Genomic DNA, 20,151 nt, shown 5'->3' with positions numbered 1-20,151 from the left:
CTCTCATTCACATAATAATACTGAATGCTGGCTTGTTGTGAGGAACATTTTGAAGAGGGAGTAATATGTACACTGCCTTTTGCTCCTGGAGCAAGGGTGGGATATAAATCAAATAAAAATAATAACTAAATAACTAAACAAGCATAAATATCAATATTAAAAATATTAATTCAATTTATACCTTCCCTTTCTACCTAAGTAAAGACTCAGGGTTGATAACAAAATGTTTAAAAAAGGCCCCAAACTTAAAAATGTTAGTTAAAATTAACATTAAACTTGATTAATAATTAAAAGCTGGGCAAAAGAGATACATTTTTATAGTTAATAATGAGCAATGGGGACCAAATATAAATTGCTAGGGATTTTGACATTGACAGCATCTTCAGAAGGGTCCGTTCTGCAGACAACAATTGTCAGATAGGTTATCAACAGAAGAAGCGGTCCCTCAGACTGTCAGGCCTTAAGCTGTTTTAAGATTTTAAAGGTTAATATCAACATCTAAAATTGCACCTGTTAAGCCACTGATGACCTGTACATATCTTTCAGTATTAGCATTATGTGATCTGTATACCTATTCCTAGCTTAGCTGGTGCATTTTCCACAAATTGAAGCATCTCACTTTTTATAGGGATAGCCTTAGAGTACACTGTAATAATAAAGATGGAATATAACTAAAGGAACGATCAGTGTCGTAAAATCTGACAGCTAAGGAAGGATCAGTTAGCTATTTTCAAACAAGAGAATGGTGATTGCTAAGAGTGGCTACCAAAACTAGAAGCAACTAGAGTAGCTTCTCTGATTTAGTTATTCATTGATTCACCAACTCCGTAACAACTCTGGGTGACAAAAAGTGTACAACTTGATTACTGTAAAGAAATAGTAAACTCCTGCCTCTGTTGCTGCTGCTAGACGCAGGTTATATACCCCAATTACTCAACATACCCATTCCTACATCTTGTTTCAGAAGAAATGAAAATAAAACCTAATGGGATCAATCAATGATAACTGATTATTCATTCTGTCCCATATTGAACATGACCTCTTAAAAATGTGTACAATACATGCTTTAGAACCCCCAGCTATTCTTTCATTTCCACATTTTCCCTACTTCCATTGACAGGTTTTAAAAAACACACACAACATTAATAATAAAAGTTTCCATTCACTTACTCTTGAACTGGCTAAATAATAAATGAAATCATAGTAGAATAAAGCAATAGTCAAACAAAGCATGCTCAAATCAGTTGACAAACCCATTTCTATTAATAGCTTTAGCTCTTCAATTTGAACAAATGTGAGTTTAAGAGGGATTTTGTTTACTAAAAGAAAGCATTCTCCTAACATGAAATAAAAATTTCTCATTATCACCATCAAGACAATATTTAATCTAACTTCATTCACAATTATCTCATAGACTGGGATTTGGATAACTGTATGGAGTTCCACCCTTCTCCAAACAGCCCCTTGCACCACATTCCACATTGCTCAAGAGAAGCTTCCAACCCTGTTGAGAGGTTTTTCGGGGAGAGGGAATTCGAGATTCAGTCTCCTCCTGGCTGCTCCTAGGCTTGAAACTCCATCCCAACCTATTATGCTTTCACTAGCATGCAAAGACTTTCCAGTCAAGATAGACTTGTGTTTCCCTGTTCTAAGAAGCTCTATTTACTTGATTTTGGAATCATATTTAAAGGTCATCCTCAGTTATCGACGGTAATTGGGACCGGAATTTCCATCGCTAAGTGATATGGTTGTAAAGTACGATGTCACATGACCACATCACTTAGTGACAGCAATCCCAGCACTCCCCGTTGCCATTGTTAAGCAAGAATTGTGGGTTGTTAAGCAAGTCCCAGGCAAAATAATTCTAGTTCTCCTTAGTGTGTCTCCTGCATAGCCACCCACTGTAATTAAAACAAAATACCCTGTTGTGCTTAGGCTCCCTGCCTTGGCATTGCTTGTTGCACTCCCTGCCAATTATTTAGTGAATCATAATAATCCAACTTTACTTTTTAACCAATTCTATTTATAGGAATACTGTAGTTTACCAGGGTAAGGGTCAGGAATGAATATGTTAATCAAGAATCCTTCTTTCTATAAATATTCATGGTAAAAATAAAAGTTTTCAGTTTCAACTATCAGTGCTACTGAACTGGCTTTCTATTAAATTAATCTTCAAACTAAAATCTACTCAGTGCATAACACATCTCTAAAAAAGTGCTTTTCATTTATGAAAGAAAACATCCAATATCAGCCTGGATGTCTGATATGGAGAGTTATTTTCATGTCTAAAAAGATCAAAATAAAAGTAAATGGCAAACTTTAGAAAGCAAAATAATGGTTTCCTTCAAACATTTCATTATATTTGAGATTACTTTTTAAAGTCTTTATTGTTATTCCACTAATGTTCAATCATTCTTCTATGTCATTTACTTTCACAGCAACATGTTAAAGAACAAAGCAGTTGCAAATGTCTGCCTTACAAATCGATCTTTGCAAATAGCTCTCTTTTCAGTGCCTAAGGACTGCTCATAGTCATAGCATGAAGTGTAAGAAAGATGATCAAGCCGGTATATGAAAAAAGCCACTGGCTTTATTGCAAAGCAGATTAGAACAAGGATCTCTGAGCAATGTGTAGCCCATATAGGAGAAGAACAAACATGAATATATCAAGAGAGAAAAATATGATCAAAAAGGTAAACTAAAGTAGCCAAAATCTATCATGGAAAAAGAATATAAGTTCTAACAGGAAGATGGGGGGGTGGGCTGAGAGTCAAAAGAGACTCAAGTATATAGCACAACTGTGTTAAATCTTATGCATGGAAACCTGTACTCTATAGTGAGGGCCTGGGAACAATTCCACTATCTATTGCCTTTTTTTAGACTCCTTAGATCTATTTCTTTTTTAAAAACTGAACCCTATCTTCATGGTTGCAAAGACAAGAAAATGGCATAGATGGCAATGTTTCTGAAGGAAACATTAAGCAATACTGGTTAAAAAAAACTTTTAATTGGATTAGGAGTCATAACAACTAGTAGTAAATAAATTTTCCTGTTTGGTTGTGTATGTTTGTGTTTCTGTGTGTACATATGTGTGTGAAAGGTGAAAGGTCCCCTGTGCAAGCACCGAGTCATGTCTGACCCATTGGGGGGGCGCCGCTTTCACGACATTTTCTTGGCAGACTATAGTGGGGTGGTTTGCCATTGCCTTCCCCAGTTGTCACCTTCCCCAGCAAGCTGGATACTCATTTTACTGACCTCGGAAGGATGGAAGGCTGAGTCGACCTGAGCCAGCTACCCGACAGAGAATCCAGCTTCCGCTGGGATTGAACTCGGGTCGCGGGGAGAGTTTCAGTTGCAATACTGCCGCCTACCACTCTGAGCCACATGAGGCTCGTACATTGTTATTCGTTTAGTCGCTTCCGACTCTTCGTGACTTCATGGACCAGCCCACGCCAGAGCTTCCTGTCGATCGTCAACACCCCCAGCTCCCCCAGGGACGAGTCCGTCATCTCTAGAATATCATCCATCCATCTTGCCCTTGGTCGGCCCCTCTTCCTTTTGCCCTCCACTCTCCCTAGCATCAGCATCTTCTCCAGGGTCTGTCTTCTCATTATGTGGGCAAAGTATTTCAGTTTTGCCTTTAATATCATTCCCTCAAGTGAGCAGTCTGGCTTGATTTCCTGGAGGATGGACTGGTTTGATCTTCTTGCAGTCCAAGGCACTCTCAGAATTTTCCTCCAACACCACAGTTCCAAAGCATCGATCTTCCTTCTCTCAGCCTTCCTTATGGTCCAGCTCTCACAGCCATATGTTACTACGGGGAACACCATTGCTTTAACTATGCGGACCTTTGTTGTCAGTGTGAGGTCTCTGCTCTTAACTATTTTATCGAGATTTGTCACTGCTCTTCTCCCAAGGATTAAGCGTCTTCTGATTTCCTGACTGCAGTCAGCATCTGTCATGAGTAAGGATGGCGAGCAGGGGGCTCCCACCCAGACTGTCAAGCGCATGCGTAGCACTGAGGAACTGTTCAGCCATTCAAAGAGACACAGATCGGGACCGCCTTAACCTTTGGGGTTTATATGGCTGGGTTTTTCCCACGCTTCCTCAGTTTGTTAGGATTCTTGTTAAGTACTACTAATAAATATTAGAGACCAAGTCATTGTCTCAGTGTGTTTCCTGGTAATCAGGACAGCATCTGCAGTAATCTTTGCACCAAGAAATACGAAGTCTTTCACTGCCTCTACATTTTCTCCCTCTATTTGCCAGTTATCAATCAAGCTGGTTGCCATAATCTTGGTTTTTTTGAGGTTTAGTTGCAAGCCAGCTTTGCACTTTCTTCTTTCACCTTCATCATGAGGCTCCTCAGTTCCTCTTCGCTTTCAGCCATTGAAGTGCTATCATCTGCATATCTGAGATTGTTAATGTTTCTTCCAGTGATTTTAACTCCAGCCTTGGATTCCTCAAGCCCAGCATGTCGCATGATGTGTTCTGCGTACAAGTTGAATAGGTAGGGTGAGAGTATACAGCGCTGCCGTACTCCTTTCCCAATCTTAAACCAGTCCGTTGTTCCGTGGTCTGTTCTTACAGTTGCTACTTGGTCGTTATACAGATTCTTCAGGAGGCAGACAAGATGACTTGGTATCCCCATACCACTAAGAACTTGCCACAATTTGTTATGGTCCACACAGTCAAAGGCTTTAGAATAGTCAATAAAACAGAAATAGATGTTTTTCTGAAACTCCCTGGCTTTTTCCATTATCCAGCGGATATTGGCAATTTGGTCCCTAGTTCCTCTGCCTTTTCTAAACCCAGCTTCTACATCTGGCAATTCTCGCTCCATGAACTGCTGAAGTCTACCTTGCAGGATCTTGAGCATTACCTTACTGGCATGTGAAATGAGTGCCACTGTTCGATAGTTTGAACATTCTTTAGTGTTTCCCTTTTTTGGTATGGGGATATAAGTTGATTTTTTCCAATCTGATGGCCATTCTTGTGTTTTCCAAATTTGCTGGCATATAGCATGCATTACCTTGACACCATCATCTTGCAAGATTTTGAACAGTTCAGCTGGGATGCCGTCATCTCCTGCTGCCTTGTTATTAGCAATGCTTCTTAAGGCCCATTCAACCTCACTCTTCAGGATGTCTGGCTCTAGCTCACTGACCACACCGTCAAAGCTATCCCCGATATTGTTATCCTTCCTATACAGGTCTTCTGTATATTCTTGCCACCTTTTCTTGATCTCTTCTTCTTCCGTTAGGTCCTTGCCATCTTTGTTTTTGATCATACCCATTTTGGCCTGGAATTTACCTCCAGTGTTTCTAATTTTCTGGAAGAGGTCTCTTGTCCTTCCTATTCTATTGTCTTCTTCCACTTCCGCGCATTGCTTGTTTAAAAATAATTCCTTATCTCTTCTGGCTAACCTCTGGAATTTTGCATTTAATTGGGCATATCTCCCCCTATCACTGTTGCCTTTTGCTTTCCTTCTTTCTTGGGCTACTTCTAGTGTCTCAGCAGACAGCCACTTTGCCTTCTTGGTTTTCTCTTTCTTTGGGATGTATTTTGTTGCCGCCTCCTGAACAATGTTGCGAACTTCTGTCCATAGTTCTTCTGGGACCCTATCTACTAAGTCCAGTCCCTTAAATCGATTCTTCACCTCCACTGCATATTCCTTAGGAATATTAGTGAGCTCATATCTAGCTGATCTCCCTAATTTCTTTAGTCTGATCCTAAATTGTGCAATAAGAAGTTCGTGATCTGAACTACAGTCAGCTCCAGGTCTTGTTTTTACCGACTGTATAGATGTCCGCCACCTTTGGCTGCACAGGATGTAGTCAATCTGATTCAGTGTTGTCCATCTGGTGAAGTCCATGTATAAAGCCGTCTCTTAGGTTGTTGGAAGAGAGTGTTTGTTATGCAGAGTGAGTTGTCTTGGCAAAATTCTATCAGTCTATGTCCTGCTTTGTTTTGTTCACCCAGGCCATGCTTACCTGTAATTCCAGGTGTCATTTGACTGCCCATCTTAGCATTCCAGTCTCCTGTGATGAAAATAACATCTCTTTTAGGCGTGTTGTCCAGTAGGTGCTGCAGATCCTCAAAGAACTGCTCTACTAAAGCTTCTTCAGCATCTGTGGTTGGGGCGTATATTTGGATCACTGTGATGTTAGATGGCTTGCCCTGAATTCAAATTGAGATCATTCTATCGTTTTTTGGATTGTATCCAAGCACTGCTTTAGCCACTTTACTATTAATTATGAAGGCTACTCCATTTCTTCTGGGGTCCTCTTGTCCACAGTAGTAGATCTGGTGGTCATCTGATGTGAACTGGCCCATTCCAGTCCATTTCAGTTCGCTGATGCCCAAAATGTCTATCTTTAATCTTGACATCTCACCAAGAACCACATCCAATTTGCCCTGGCTCATAGATCTTACATTCCAGGTTCCAATGGTGTGTTGACCCTTAGAACGTCGGATTTGCCGTTCACCACCAGCACCGTCAGCTGCTAGCCGTCCTTTCGGCTTTGAGCTAGCTGCGTCATCATGTCTGGGACTAGTTGAACTCATCCTCTGTTCCTCCCCAGTAGCATTTTGACCATCTTCCGACCTGGGGATCTCATCTTCCGATGGTATACCAACATATCTCTGGTTGTACTGATCCATTTAGTTTTCACGGCAAGAATACTGGGGTGGGTTGCCATTACCTTCCCCAGGGATCACATTTAGTCTGACCTCTCTGTCATGACCTTCCCATCTTGGGTGGCCCTTAGCTCATGGCATCACTGAGGTGCTCAAGCTCCAGCACAACGACAAGGTAACAATCCTTTGCTGAAGGGCTCGTACATATGTGTATATATATATAAAAAAATGAAATAGACTCAATCCTAGCAACACTGCAGAGGAAAAGAAATTAACATAAAAAAGAAAAACATGATTAATAAATTATTCTTTTCATCAAGCTTTAGGAATGTATTGCCAGAAATGGCTCAAAGGCTGGAAGTTATTCAGTTATACAAGGGATAATGGATTACTGGCCAAATCTAGGCATCTGTGTTCCAGGCTGGCAGGACTATCTGCTCTGCAGCTGCCTTCAGTTGCATAACACCTGAAAAAATGAAGACTATTCCAAAATCATAGAGAAGTAGTCTCCTTACATTTTCATTAACCTGAAGATATGTTGGGGCTACAGCTTCTGGAATGTTTAGCTAGCATTGCAAACAGGATGGGGAAAGCTATCCTCAGAGGGTAGCTCTAGACAGTAAAATTTCATAATAAATAAATATATCAACAAATATATAAAAAGTGATCCAACAAAAACTTTCTAAAATTGTACCAACTAAGAATTCTATAATGAACAGAATTTGACAACTCTTTTTATTCTGATATACTTTTTCCTTACATTTCCCTTTTTCTGATACACATTTTTCATATATTCTGATATTTTTTCCTTACATTTCCTTACATTTTGATATACTTCATCTGTACATCCTTCTGATATACATTTTCCTTACCTTTACTGATATACATTTCCTCACATTTTCAGTAGGTAAAGGTAAAGGTAAAGGTAAAGGTTTCCCTTGACGTAAAGTCCAGTCGAGTCCGACTCTAGGGGGCGGTGCTCATCTCCGTTTCTAAGCCTTGGAGCCGGCGTTGTCATAGACATTTCCGGGTCATGTGGCCAGCATGACGACTCGGAACGCCGTTACCTTCCCGCCGAAGCGGTACCTATTGATCTACTCACATTTGCATGTTTTCAGTACATTCCATAAATTTGTTTTACTTTTTCCTTACATTTCCTTACAGAATTCCTTACATTCTGATACACTTTTTCCTTACATCTGTCATCTTTTCCATTTGCTCTATCACCTTCTATAGTCCACACGTGGCCAATTCTACATCCCTTTCCTTATGTTTTGCTTATTCCACAATGCCTTCATTTTTCTTCTACCTTACAGTAATTGATTTTCCTCTCCATTTCTATGAGTAGGCATTCTTTCTGTCACCTTATTTCAGGACTTTCTCTTTTTAATTCTGCCCCATAAATGTAAATCCCACCTCCCACCCAAAATGTGTTAGTAAACACATTTTCATACTATCCCTTAGGAAATTTTATTAACACTGGTGTGGGTCAAAGTCCAGACAATTCAGCCAGCATTTCTATGGATTTCCAAAGAGAAAAGAACAATGTAAACTCCCAAAGGAAAAGGGACATTTTAGAAGATGATGTTCCCCCAAATGGGACATCACAGGCTCCCCAGAATAATCCAGTTTTCAGCTTCCTTACAGCACAGTTCTTCAGAGATTATTAAAATTTAATTCTATCAAGTTAGGTCAGAATTAAGCTAAATAAACTTCATAAAATACAGTCACTTCTCATTATTCATGGTAGTTACATTCTATAAAGTTGCTGCAAACACTGAATTAGCAAATACTGAAACCTCAGCTAGGAATGTGAGCATCCTGCAACTCAATTTTTTTGCCACTCTGCATGTCCACGAATGACTGTGAAAGTGGCAAATATTGATTTTGCAGTTACAAATAAATTTTAGCAAGTAGGCAAATTCTCAAATATGGAATCCTCAAATAATGAGAATCAACTGTATTAAGTTCATTTTATTTCCAAGTCAAACTTACTGAGAAGGCTATAACCTTGCTAACCCATCTAATTCAATACTGGCTTCCCTCACTTCTTGCAATTTTTGCTGATCCATAGTTCCCCATGCCAACCATGACTCATCTTGAAAAGCCAAGCAGGGTCATATCTAGTTAATACTTGGGTGGGAGACCACTAGAAAATCCAAGGACTGTGGGCTAGATTGGGAAGTCAAAAAAAGCCTCCTGGTTTTGGTAGTAGCAAACCATTTCCATACAGTTACCAAGTAAACTATGTGGACATGACCATGAAGTCACCAGGATTTCAGCTCAGCTTGAAAGAAACTTTGTTTTTACCTTACCCACTCAAGTTTGTCTTCTTCTCTGAAAAGCTCCTAAGGAATAGGGAACCCTCCAGAATAAAACAAGACATGATGTGAAGTATCATGGGTGGTAAGGGAAACTGACAATAATCAGATGCCCCAATTTAATTACAGAGAAGCATTTTCCACTAAAGCAAACCCACCACATGATACAGCTCAAGATTTTTAGTTCTGTCCCCCTTTTCTTTTATCTAGTGTCATAATGATGAAGGGACATACAATGCTAAGTAAGGACCAATTTTCATTTCTTGTATTATTTTTAGCTGTTCTAAATATTTGGCTTCTATACTGATATTTGAGTCTGTTATAGATACCTTCTGTCTAACTGAATTCACTATCAAGTGACTTGGAAAGGTGTTTATTTCAATCAAAGCATGACTGAATAGTTATTGATTGTTAGTATAGAACTATGAATATAAATACAGATGGCTTAAACCACTTGACAGTAAATCTACTTGACTTATATAACTCACATACAGCATTTTTTAAAAAGTGCTGTAGAGCTGTGGTTGATCACTGATTTGTGCTTTTCAGTTGTTTCAGTGGTGGTGGGGTATGTATGTATGTATGTATGTATGTATTTATATATATCTATTTATCATATTTCTCCACTGCCTATCTCATGCAACAACTCTGGGTGGTTTACAAATGAATAAAAGGATAAAAGATTCATTATAAAATATAAATATGCATAAATATAAAAATATAAAATATAAAGTCCAAGATGGTCTTAATGAGATTTTCTGAGATTTTTATAATGATTAAAGCATAAAGCACTAAACCTCATTTATTTATATTGGTTAAACATAAATAGATAGATTTGCTCTCTTGAAAAATGTATTCTTTATCATATTACACATGGTTTATATATGCAACCCTAAGTCACAGAAATAAAGATTTCTGAAGATATGGAAATCTTCTAAAAAGAGAGAGAAAGAGAAGCTTTTATATATCCTGGTACCAGAGGTGACAGTGGTGATGGTAAGATAAATCTCCTTTACTGCTTTGATTTACACTAGCATAGCCAAAGATAAAAATCAAAGGCTTGATGACCATTTTTTTTTTATTCAGGCATTTTGGGAAAAAAAACAGCTTCTAAGGTGGCTTAGAAAGATCAGTAATAAGACTGATCTCCTACCTTCAGTTTTGGAATGCAAAAGGAAAAACAGGAAAGGAAAAAGGGCATAGAATAAAGAAAAGCCAGGGGGATAAATTCTAAAAAATTACTAGCTGGAAGGAAAAACAATTCAAGGAGCAAGGCAACCAGAATGGCTTCTCAGCTAAGCCAATGGAGTGATTCTGCTCTCTGACTCGTCTGCCCTTTGGTACAGCCAGATGGAATGGCCACAGTGTGGTAAGAGTCGTCAATGAGAAAGGGCTGTCTTGTTTGCAGAGCTCTCTTTCTTCCTGAAATTTTGTTCCACAATGTTTAAGAACACAGGGATTGTCCTAATGAATTGTGCCAAACCTCTATGAATAGGTCTCCCAGAAACTCAGAAGTAATATGGGACAGCCCTCTTCTGTTGTTCTCCCACAAATCACCTTCCTATAGCAAATTTTAAGGAGGTCTCTTTTGTCTATCATGGCCAATTCCACTGAGAAAACTATCCACTATATAAGTTCTCTCTCTTTTTAATTTAATAGCATTTAATCTAACTTAACTATTACCATGTCTTGTGATGATGAAGAATTACAGAAATTAAGCATGGATGATGTGAAGCAGCATTTCCATTTCTGTACTGCTAATCAGTTTTATAATCCAATGGTGGCTTTGCAAAAGCATAAAGTACTTAAGCTCATGCAAGATGAGACATCCAAATTTCACCAAGTGCTCCCTTCCCCACCTACTAGATCTTTTTGTTTTACATTTACACTGTTCTGTGGGTTCCTAAATCTCAGAAGCTTTTCAGCTGACAAAGAAAGCATCTATAGCAGGTAAGCATAATCGATGTCAACAAGGTGCCTTTAGTGCCACTGTTTGCGATACCTCAGTACTCAAAGGAATGTCTCCATATGAAAATAGTTTGGGCACCCAATCTGGTACTCTCTTTATTGACTGGGAGCACAAGAACAAAACTTCTCAGCAAGCATTGCTAAAATCCCACTACATATTGAAGGCCTTGCTGGGGAAAGCTGCTCATATTTATGTTTCCCATTAAGGTACAGGCAGACAACCTGTAGAGCAGAAACAGCTGAAGCCCTTGAAAGTCTTGATGCACTGCCTAGAAACGGCCCAAGCATTTCCACTGAACTGAATTCTTAATGTGACAGAAGAGGAATATTAATAAATAAATAAGGTATAATCTTATGTATTTATTTATTTAGATTTGTTATAGCCGCCCACTCTGGTAGACTCAGGCTGGCTCACAAAATCCAAAAACACTATAAACAATTAAAAAACACAACAACACTGATAGCCTGGACTAAAATAACCATCATAACAACAAAGAATCACAACAGAGGCCCCACAACACATTAACCCCAGGCCTGAGCAAGGTCTTGAGAGCTTTTCGGAACTCCAGGAAAGAGGGCGCTGTCCTTATGTCTGCAGAGATGCTGCTCCAGAGGGTGGGGCCACAACACAGAAGGCATACTTCCTCGGCCCTGTGAGATGACAACATTTAACAGAGGAGACTTGGAGTGCACTCGCTGTGCCCAAATGTACCAGGTGGGCAGAAACAATTGCAGATAGGTGGTTCCTCAGCAGCCCCATGTACAGTGCATTGCAATAGTCATGAGATGACCTTAAGGTGAATTTGAAAGTATTAACTTTTCATTTTAACTCAGGTAAATCAAATTTCATTTTTGCCTTGGTTCTGCCCATTCTTTTGCCTTGGTCCTAGCTACTTTTTGGAAAATAACCCTTGAGTTGTCTTTCAAACAGCATGTGTGCCTTGCCTCTCAGCCAGTCAGACATTTTCCCCCTAGAGTCAACCAGAACATTCCTCTATTAATTATATACTTTTCCTTACTATTACCCCAGTGTATCTTATCTTACTATAAAAAATATGGCTCTTTGTTATATCAGCTAATCTTTTGTTTCTTTCTTGCTCTATACCTTTTCTGAGGTGGGATGAAAGAACTTCAGCTACATCAGTGATTATACAACAACATAACATGACTCACAAACATGAAGTATACAAAGGTTTAAACCTTTTCACCAACAAAAATGCTTGAAGTTAAATTTAGCTGTTTATATGTTACTAGGCAATTAGTAGTTGGCTGAACTTTATTTAGTATCTGATTAAATTTAATGATCATAGCTCCAACTTTCTTAATAATGCCCATGCATTGCTCTTCCTTCTCTACAGCCCATATTTATAAGTTCAGACTGTAACACTTTTATTTAGATTCTAGCAAGCAAAAATAAGTAAAGTTATCCTTCAATCTCCATGCTATACACAGGGAGGCCTCAATCTTCTTCTTTTTTTCAATCATTATGGTAAACACCCTGCGTATGAGTCTGAGGCTGTGTAATGATGACTGAAATGTTGAAGGAGATGCTGCTGGGTTTGAGCTGTCCAAAGAAGGAAAAGGAGGTCTCCCAGACCACTGGAGCCACTGAGCTGCAGAGGAGATCATTGCTCCATTTGGAAGACCCTTGCAAGAAAAATGGCAATTGTGGTAGGGTGCATTTAAAGGAGGAGAAACAGAGAAAATGTAGGGACTGTAGAAAAGGGCTTCACAACAAATGCAGTAACTGGGACAAATTTGGGACAAATGCAGTAACTGAAAGAGTGGGCAGGGGAGTGGGGAAGAGAGGGTTTTATTGGATGCAGTAGGAAGCTGGAGAGAGATGGGGAAGAAGAACTGGACAGAGGGAGATGGGAGTAGAAAATAAAGTTGGAATTTGTAGAGAAAAGTTGTGGAGATCTTAGTCCAAATAGGGCTTGATACAACCCTTAAAGATGGGCTAGAAGGATACCAGGATCAGCTAGAAGGTCCTATTAGAAGGTCTAGTAGGACCAAGGGGGATGAACTCCTATCTAGGTCCCGATAAAAGTCATGCACAAGAATGAGCAATGCCATTTTGGTCCCATGCTGGGACTGACTGAAAAATATCTAGATTATCCACATCTTCTAGGACCCTCTGTAGATGATGTCTACCACCTACTCCACAGCACTGATACTAAAGGAGAGGTTGGAGACTGGGTGAAAGTGGTCAAATACCTTTAAGGTGCGCAACACTACACCCTCCCCTAGAGAAATGTTGGCTATCTCCCTTACCCAACTGTTCATGCCCTACCTGGCAGCCTGCAGGAACCAGGACAGACATGGATCAAACTGGCACATGGTAATGTTCAGACTATAGAGGATCATATCCACTTCCTCTGGTTTCACAAGCCCAAAAGAATCCCAGAGTGCATCAGAAGAGCTTCCTCACTCTCCACAGTTAGGGGTCTGCTTGCATCCTGGCCACCGTGTTGCCTCATAGAAACCCTTCACGAGTTCCTGGACCTGATTTCTTGGCTGGCACTGGAATTTCCCTAGTTACTTTGTGGAGGCTAAAGTTAGAACACGGACAACAGTATTACGTTTCCTCTTCACATGATCACTCTTTAGAAAGTTGAGCCAGAGTGAAACCAGAGAGAAGCCATATTCAGTAATCTACTTAGATAACCTGCTTAGAGAAGAATTCTTAGTAACTGTCACTTCTGTGAAGCACTATTAACAGATTCTAGACAGGTTTGAAGGAAGTAAGCTAAACTAGTATGCATGTTCAAGGGACCTTCCCAATATACAGTATATTTGACATACATACAATCAATACATGTCCATGATCTAATGACACAGAAATATACAGTATATGCTTAAGAATAATATAATGAAGCTAATGAATGATGCATAAAACTATCTATACAGCTGGGGGATGGGAGGGCTTGTCTGAACTTCACTGCTGAAGCTTGAAATAGAGTATTCCTTCCTTCCTGGGACATTAAAAAAGTGAAGCTTCAATTACTTACTCTGCTTTTCTTATTTCTCATTGTGGAAAGAAAATCAGTAACTAGTACTTGGGGACTTCAGCCTTCATGCCTAGACAGGTTCTAGGAAGGACCAGGAGTTCATAGCCTTCATGACTACCATGGGCTTATCCTAAGTAATATTTAGCCTGACACACACAGATGGATGCATGCTACACCTTGACTTTACTTTGGAACAGCTGATGAGTGATCTGGATATGGAGGACATTAGACTTGTATCCCTTATGATAATCACATAATTCCTGGTCTAGATGAGATATCTCACTACCCATTCCTTCTGTGGGATGGATGAACTTATTTGGATGTCCCAGGCATCTAATGGATCCAGAGGATTTCAAAAGGCACTTGGGGAGTTTCCCTAAAAGGTGGCAAGCACTTCTGCTGGATATCTAGTTCTGGAATTGGGAAATTCATGATTGCTTTCTAACAGTTTCTCTCTGTGGTCCAATTCTGGGACCTCCTTGCTTTATGAGAACCTCCAGGAGATGAAGCTGTAGAAGAGATACCTGGAGCACAAGTGGAGGAATATGGAAAGTGAATCTGACTGAACGTTAGGTAGGAGCTCATGTTCAAGCCTATAGTGTAGCAATAACAGTGAGAAATGACAGTGAGAAATGGCACTGGACATTCAGTTCAATGACTGTTATATGGGTCTGGACGGAGGGGAGTGACCATTGTTTATCATCCTGTACTTCCTACAAGGACTGGGAATTTCAGGCACTATGCTCCAGTGTTTCCACTCCTTCCTGGCCAGACAGTCCCAGTCAGTAGCCGTGGGGAAGATGAGGTCTCCCCCCTGCTCTCCAAGGGGCTGCCTTTGAAGGACCACCCAGAACTGCAATTGGTTCAAAACACAGCAGCCCATGTATCAGTGAATCAGAGTTGCTACAATCATATAATACCTATTTCACAGCAATTGCACTGGCTGCCAATAGATTTCTGAATGCAACTGAATTTTAATGTATAATACCCTTTATGGCTTGGCTTAGGTAGCTTCAGGACTGCTTCCTGCTTCAGACTCTTATCAAAATCTGTTGACAGTTCCCCAGGACCAAGAGATACGGAGGGCATGGACTTACAGGCAATGTTTCTTGGTTGCAGTTCCTGCACTTTGAGAGGGCCTCCTTCTTAAGGCTAGGCTAGCATCCATGCTGCTGGCCTTCAGGAAATTATTTAACAATGAGTTATCCAGAAGGCACTGAGGGAATGATGTGGTCATGACTATGCTTACTATATTGTTTTAATTCTTATTATTCGTTTTACATATCAGCTTGACTTGGGACTCCACTGGAAGTTGCTTGGAAGTACAGCAGTATAAAATACAATAAATAATAAATATATTGCTTTCCTTTAATTATTTCTTATACATAACTGAAATAGGCAAAAGAAAAATAGAAAGAATGTTTAGCATTTATCTTTTACCATTCACTACATCAATGATATACAAAAGTGATTAAATGCTGGTTCTGCTATGCTGGAGAGAGACTGAGATTTTCAATTCCGGTAGAACAGTGACACTTAGTGGATTTAGTTTTATATATTATGTTTTTGGGAAGATTTAGGAAGCTCACTTTTTGAAGGATCTCCTTTTAGGGTTAAAATTCCAAGTGAAGCATCTTAGCCAATCCAACTCTAATATTCAACCTTTTTTCTTGTCTCTTCCATTATTTTGTTAGCACAGTCACAAAATCACGTTCAAGAGGTATATTATTCACCCCAAATAACTACCTATGAATGTGGGAGGTATTTTTGTTAAATGTGGAGGGGCGTGGGTGATGTGAGGGAAGATTCCCTTCTCTACACAGGCTAGAAAGAAGAAACAGGCCAATCAGCAAACCTGGGGAAACAATGGAAATGTGCCTCCTTCAGCCTGTTGGGCATTTGGACCTCCTTCAGCCTGCTGAGTGGAGGGCAATGGTGAAGGCTGAAGCAAGCAAGATTTTTTTTTCCTTGGGGAAATTGCTTTTTAGACCTTTGGGGTAGGTGAAGCACACTCTTTGTTAGTTTGCTCCCCCATCCTGCATGCCATTAGAAAAGCTGCAAAGACCAACCAGTGTACACAAATGAAACAAGGAAAACATGTTCCATTGGTTTGCTGTTTCACTCAGCTCTTTCTCCTTACATGGGGTTGTGGTAAGGTAAGCAGTATTTCTTGCTTACTTGGAAGTGATGCCTGGCTTTGGGCCTTTTTAATGGCTTAGGAGATGAAGCAAGGCAACATTTCTCTGCTGATCCTGACCTTACATGCCAAGTAAAATAAAGGTGAGTAAACTAAGCAAAGGCAATGGCCAGATGATGCAAAGGAAACAATCTCTTTCATCCTGCTGTGAAACCGCACTTTTCTTTCTAATATTGATGGGGAGAAGCTTGAAAACTGAGTGTGAACCATGGAAATCTTAGATGTGATGCTTGCTAACAGTGACCCAGCCCATCTGCACAAAAAGATGCAACTTATAATTCTTTTGCCCTGAGCCGACCTCCCCAGGTAACAGACTTGAACAGGGTGATCTTACCAAATGTCTCAAATGATTGCTTGAATAGGACTTTTGAATTTAGACCAAGGGCTGCAGGTTACTCACCCCTTAAGTTAGAGAAAGTAGTATCTTGTCTCCCCACCCCACCCCCAAATCAGGGCAAGGTCAATTTAGTCCATGGTGTTATCTAGTGTTATACAAGCAGGCATCTCTGCCGACTGACTCATACGCTCTAGATTTTATTTATTTAATTTTTATCCCACCTTTATTATTTTTATAAATAACTCAAGGCAGCGAACATACCTAATACTCCTTCCTCCTCCTATTTTCCCCACAACAACCACCCTGATGTTGCATCATTCAGAGTTAGTTATGAAAAAAGCAGTCAATTCATCTTATCACTCACTTGCATTCTAACATGGTGATGAGGTGAGGAACTAATCCTACCTGTCACATCAGCCAGTGAAAGAAGACTAGAACCATGACCAGGTAAATGTGAAGTGGCAGGGGATCCTTGAACACTGCACCAACAAAGATCAAGTCTGAGTATTTTCCTCCCTGTGGATCACAGAACCATAGGGCTGGAAGGCCGTCTAACTCAATGCTCTGATTGCTGCAGGGTCCGGTACAGCATCCAGACTGTAACAAAATGAAACTTACTTCATGCTCTGCTGGCTGACAGCTCATATAATCAGGAAGTTCCTCTGATGTGTAGCTTGAACCTCCTGCCTTGTAGTTTTAACCCACTGATTTTGGTCCTGTTTTCTGGGGCAACAGAGAACATGTCCACTCCTCTTCTATGTGACAATCTTTTAGAGATGTGAGGATTACTACCATATCTCCCCTCAGTCATCTCTAGACTAAACGTATCTAGAGCCTGTAAATGTTTTTCACCATCTTGGCAGCCCTCCTCCTCCTCCTTTTTGGACTGTGGTGCCCAGTATCCCAAATAGGGATTGACCAGGGCAGAGTAGAGTAGACCAATTACTTCCCTTGCTCTGGATTCTATGTTCCTGTTAATGCATCCAAGGATTGCATTTGCCTTTTCAGTGGTTGAATCACACTGCTGGCTGATACTTAGCCTGTGGCCAGCAAGGACACCATATCCCTTTCACATGTACTACTGCCAAACCAGGTCCTCTTTATTCTATACTTGTGCCTTACATTTCTCCTACCCAGGTGCAGAACTTTATAATTCTCCCTGCTAAATTCCATCCTATTCATTTCAGCCCACTTCTCAAGCCTGTCTAGATCTTTTAAAATCTTTTCATTCATCTGAAGTATTAGCCACCACTCTCAGCTCTGGGTCATCTGCAGACTTTGTAAATATCACTTCAACATCCCCACCCAAGCTACTAAAAAATGTTGAACAGCAGAGTTCTGTGCCTGTCCATTAGGTATATCCCCCCCAAGCTGGAGCCATTAATGAACTTTCTTTGGAGTGGTGATTTACCCAACTGTGAATCTGTCATCTAGCTTATATTTCAGCATTTTGTGAAAGGGAATATAATCAGCACTCCATCCAATGCTTTGCTGAGTGCAGTTAGTCTGTCTACAGCATTCCGCAGATTTAGTATGCTAGTAATTCTATCAAAGATGGAAATAACTTAGTGTGGAAAGGTTTGTTTACAACAAATCTATGCTGGGCCCTGTTAATTGTAGCACGCCTACCAACTGTTCATAAGCATGATGTTATGGGTAGCTCTTCCCACTGTATTGCACAGAGCATGGGAAGCATACTCTAAATACAGCATTCCAGAAAGGAAGGACAGGTAATCAAGTTTGGTGTAGTGGTTAGACTAGGACTCAGGAGACAGAGGTTCAAGTCTACCTTCAGCCATGGAAGTTCACTGGATGAAAATGGGCTAATTACTCTACCTCAACCATCCTATCCAGCAGGTTGTTTTGGAAATATACCGTATGTGGAAATATAGGCCACCACCATGGGTTCCTGGAAGAAAGGGAGGGTACAGAACAAATAAATAATCACGGGGAACAAACATTGTTTGCCCAACTACTCTTACAAAAGAAGAAAAAGCTAAGTCATCGTTTGGAAACAGCTGCAGCTTCTCACACATTCTCTGTAGAACATAGGCTTCTGGGGGCATCTGGGGCCACCTGCCAGTATAGGGCAGCAGTGACTCCTCGTATTATTGCTTGATAATTTCTCTTCTGAGGGCATCATATATCACATATGTGAGATGGGTGGCTATATAAATGTGACGAATGAATGAATCAATCAATCAATCAAACAATCAAACAATCAATCTGGGGCCACCTGCCAATACAGGACAGCAGTGACTCTTCCTATTCTCTTTTAATAACTTCTCTGGGCCTCATAATCAGCTCCTTCAAAGAGAGGCAGTGAGTAGCAAGCAAAGCAGCTGTTCTTTCTCTAGGCAGCACTGTCATCTCAATTCTTCCTACTGTGGTGCCCCGTGAAGCTGTGCAAAAGGTAACAGCAGAGTAAGTGCACACTTTGCACACTTCCAAATTCAATTCCAAAGGTAACAGCAGAGTAAATGCACCTTTGCACACTTCCAAATTCCTGGTCACTCTCTAGACTCGTAGAGCAACAAGAAGCGAGCGAGGGACCTAAGGGCTTCCTGGCATCCTTCTCCCCTGCCTATTTGTTTCCAGCTTGTGCTAACGGAGCAAGAAATGGAGGAGAACGGCTGTCCGTGGCTTATCTGGGCGCCTCTCATCCTCGGTTCTACTCGCAGGCGCGCACGAGACTTGAGAGGGTGTTACCTTCCCAGACGGCGTCTCCTGTCTCGAGCCGCCTGAGGAATTTGTACCAAAATGTGCTCGCGGCCTCTTCCTCGGGCACCGCCACCTCGGCGAGCCACAAGACTGGTTCTTGAGCAGGTAAGGGAGCCAGCGGCCGGCCAGGCTTCATGGCCAGCGCACGCTTGGGGTCCCATTGACCCAGCTCCGGCCGAGACCCCGACACGCAAAGTACCGTCCCGCCTTCAGCCAGCCGGGCGGGCAGAATCACCCCGAAACGAAACAGCATGGGCGCCTTCGGACCCGGGAGACGGAGAGCAAAGACCCGGAGGGGGAGGGGCGCGCTCAGGGAGGTCCCCGTTCCACGGCGGGGTGACGGCTACGTCTCCGGCCGCCGCAACGCTCTATCGAGCGAATAGGGAGGAGAAGGCGACCTTGGGGGAAGGCGGGCGGGATTGGTCGGGGGAGGTCACGTGGTTTGGCCGGCAAGGAAACTTCAGAAGGGGAGCGCTTTTCCAAGCTCTCGCGTTTGTCCTCGTCTGTTTATCTCCTTTCGGTCCCAGAAGGATCAAGTTCGGGCGAGTCTGTATGATCTGGTGAGGCCGCCGTGTCCTTTAGCGGGCTCCGCACCGCCTGCAGAGGGAAGGGGAGCGAGGAAAGAAGTCTCCCGCGTTTCCCTTTCTTCGCCGACCCCTGGGGGGACACTCAGAGGGCGGTGAGTAGGCAGCCGCCAGGAGATTGAACCAGGCTGGACGCTGCTTAGATTTGTTGAGATTAATCAAGCGGACCTGGAGATGCCCTAGCTTTCCCGCTTCCAAACGGGATAAATGCCTGGCTGACAGATATGAAGGAAGGCTCCGAAGTCAGAAACAGAAACTTCGCGGATCCCAGAGCCCTTCCCAAAGTTACCAGTGGTAATTTTTTAACGTAACTGGGAGTTTTTTAAAATCCATGGGGAGTAAGCATCCCAATTATGTTTAAGTTGTTAACATT

General features: G+C 41.3%; 1 protein-coding gene across 1 annotated transcript in view; it reads right to left on the bottom strand.

Annotated features, from left to right (window-relative positions):
* The window catches only part of EPM2A (EPM2A glucan phosphatase, laforin), a 48,172-nt gene extending 28,660 nt beyond the window's left edge, over positions 1-19,512 (bottom strand). The window contains exon 1 of the mRNA XM_063309007.1: positions 19,183-19,512. Coding sequence (XP_063165077.1) covers positions 19,183-19,447 — 265 coding nt within the window. The 5' untranslated portion in view covers positions 19,448-19,512. The remainder of the gene's footprint in view (positions 1-19,182) is intronic.
* Positions 19,513-20,151: the final 639 nt, after the last annotated feature.

The sequence above is a fragment of the Candoia aspera genome, chromosome 1 (genome assembly GCF_035149785.1).
Source record: "Candoia aspera isolate rCanAsp1 chromosome 1, rCanAsp1.hap2, whole genome shotgun sequence".
NCBI lineage: Eukaryota > Metazoa > Chordata > Lepidosauria > Squamata > Boidae > Candoia > Candoia aspera.
Note: the sequence above shows the minus strand (reverse complement) of the source record. Positions and strands in the feature narration are given on the sequence as shown.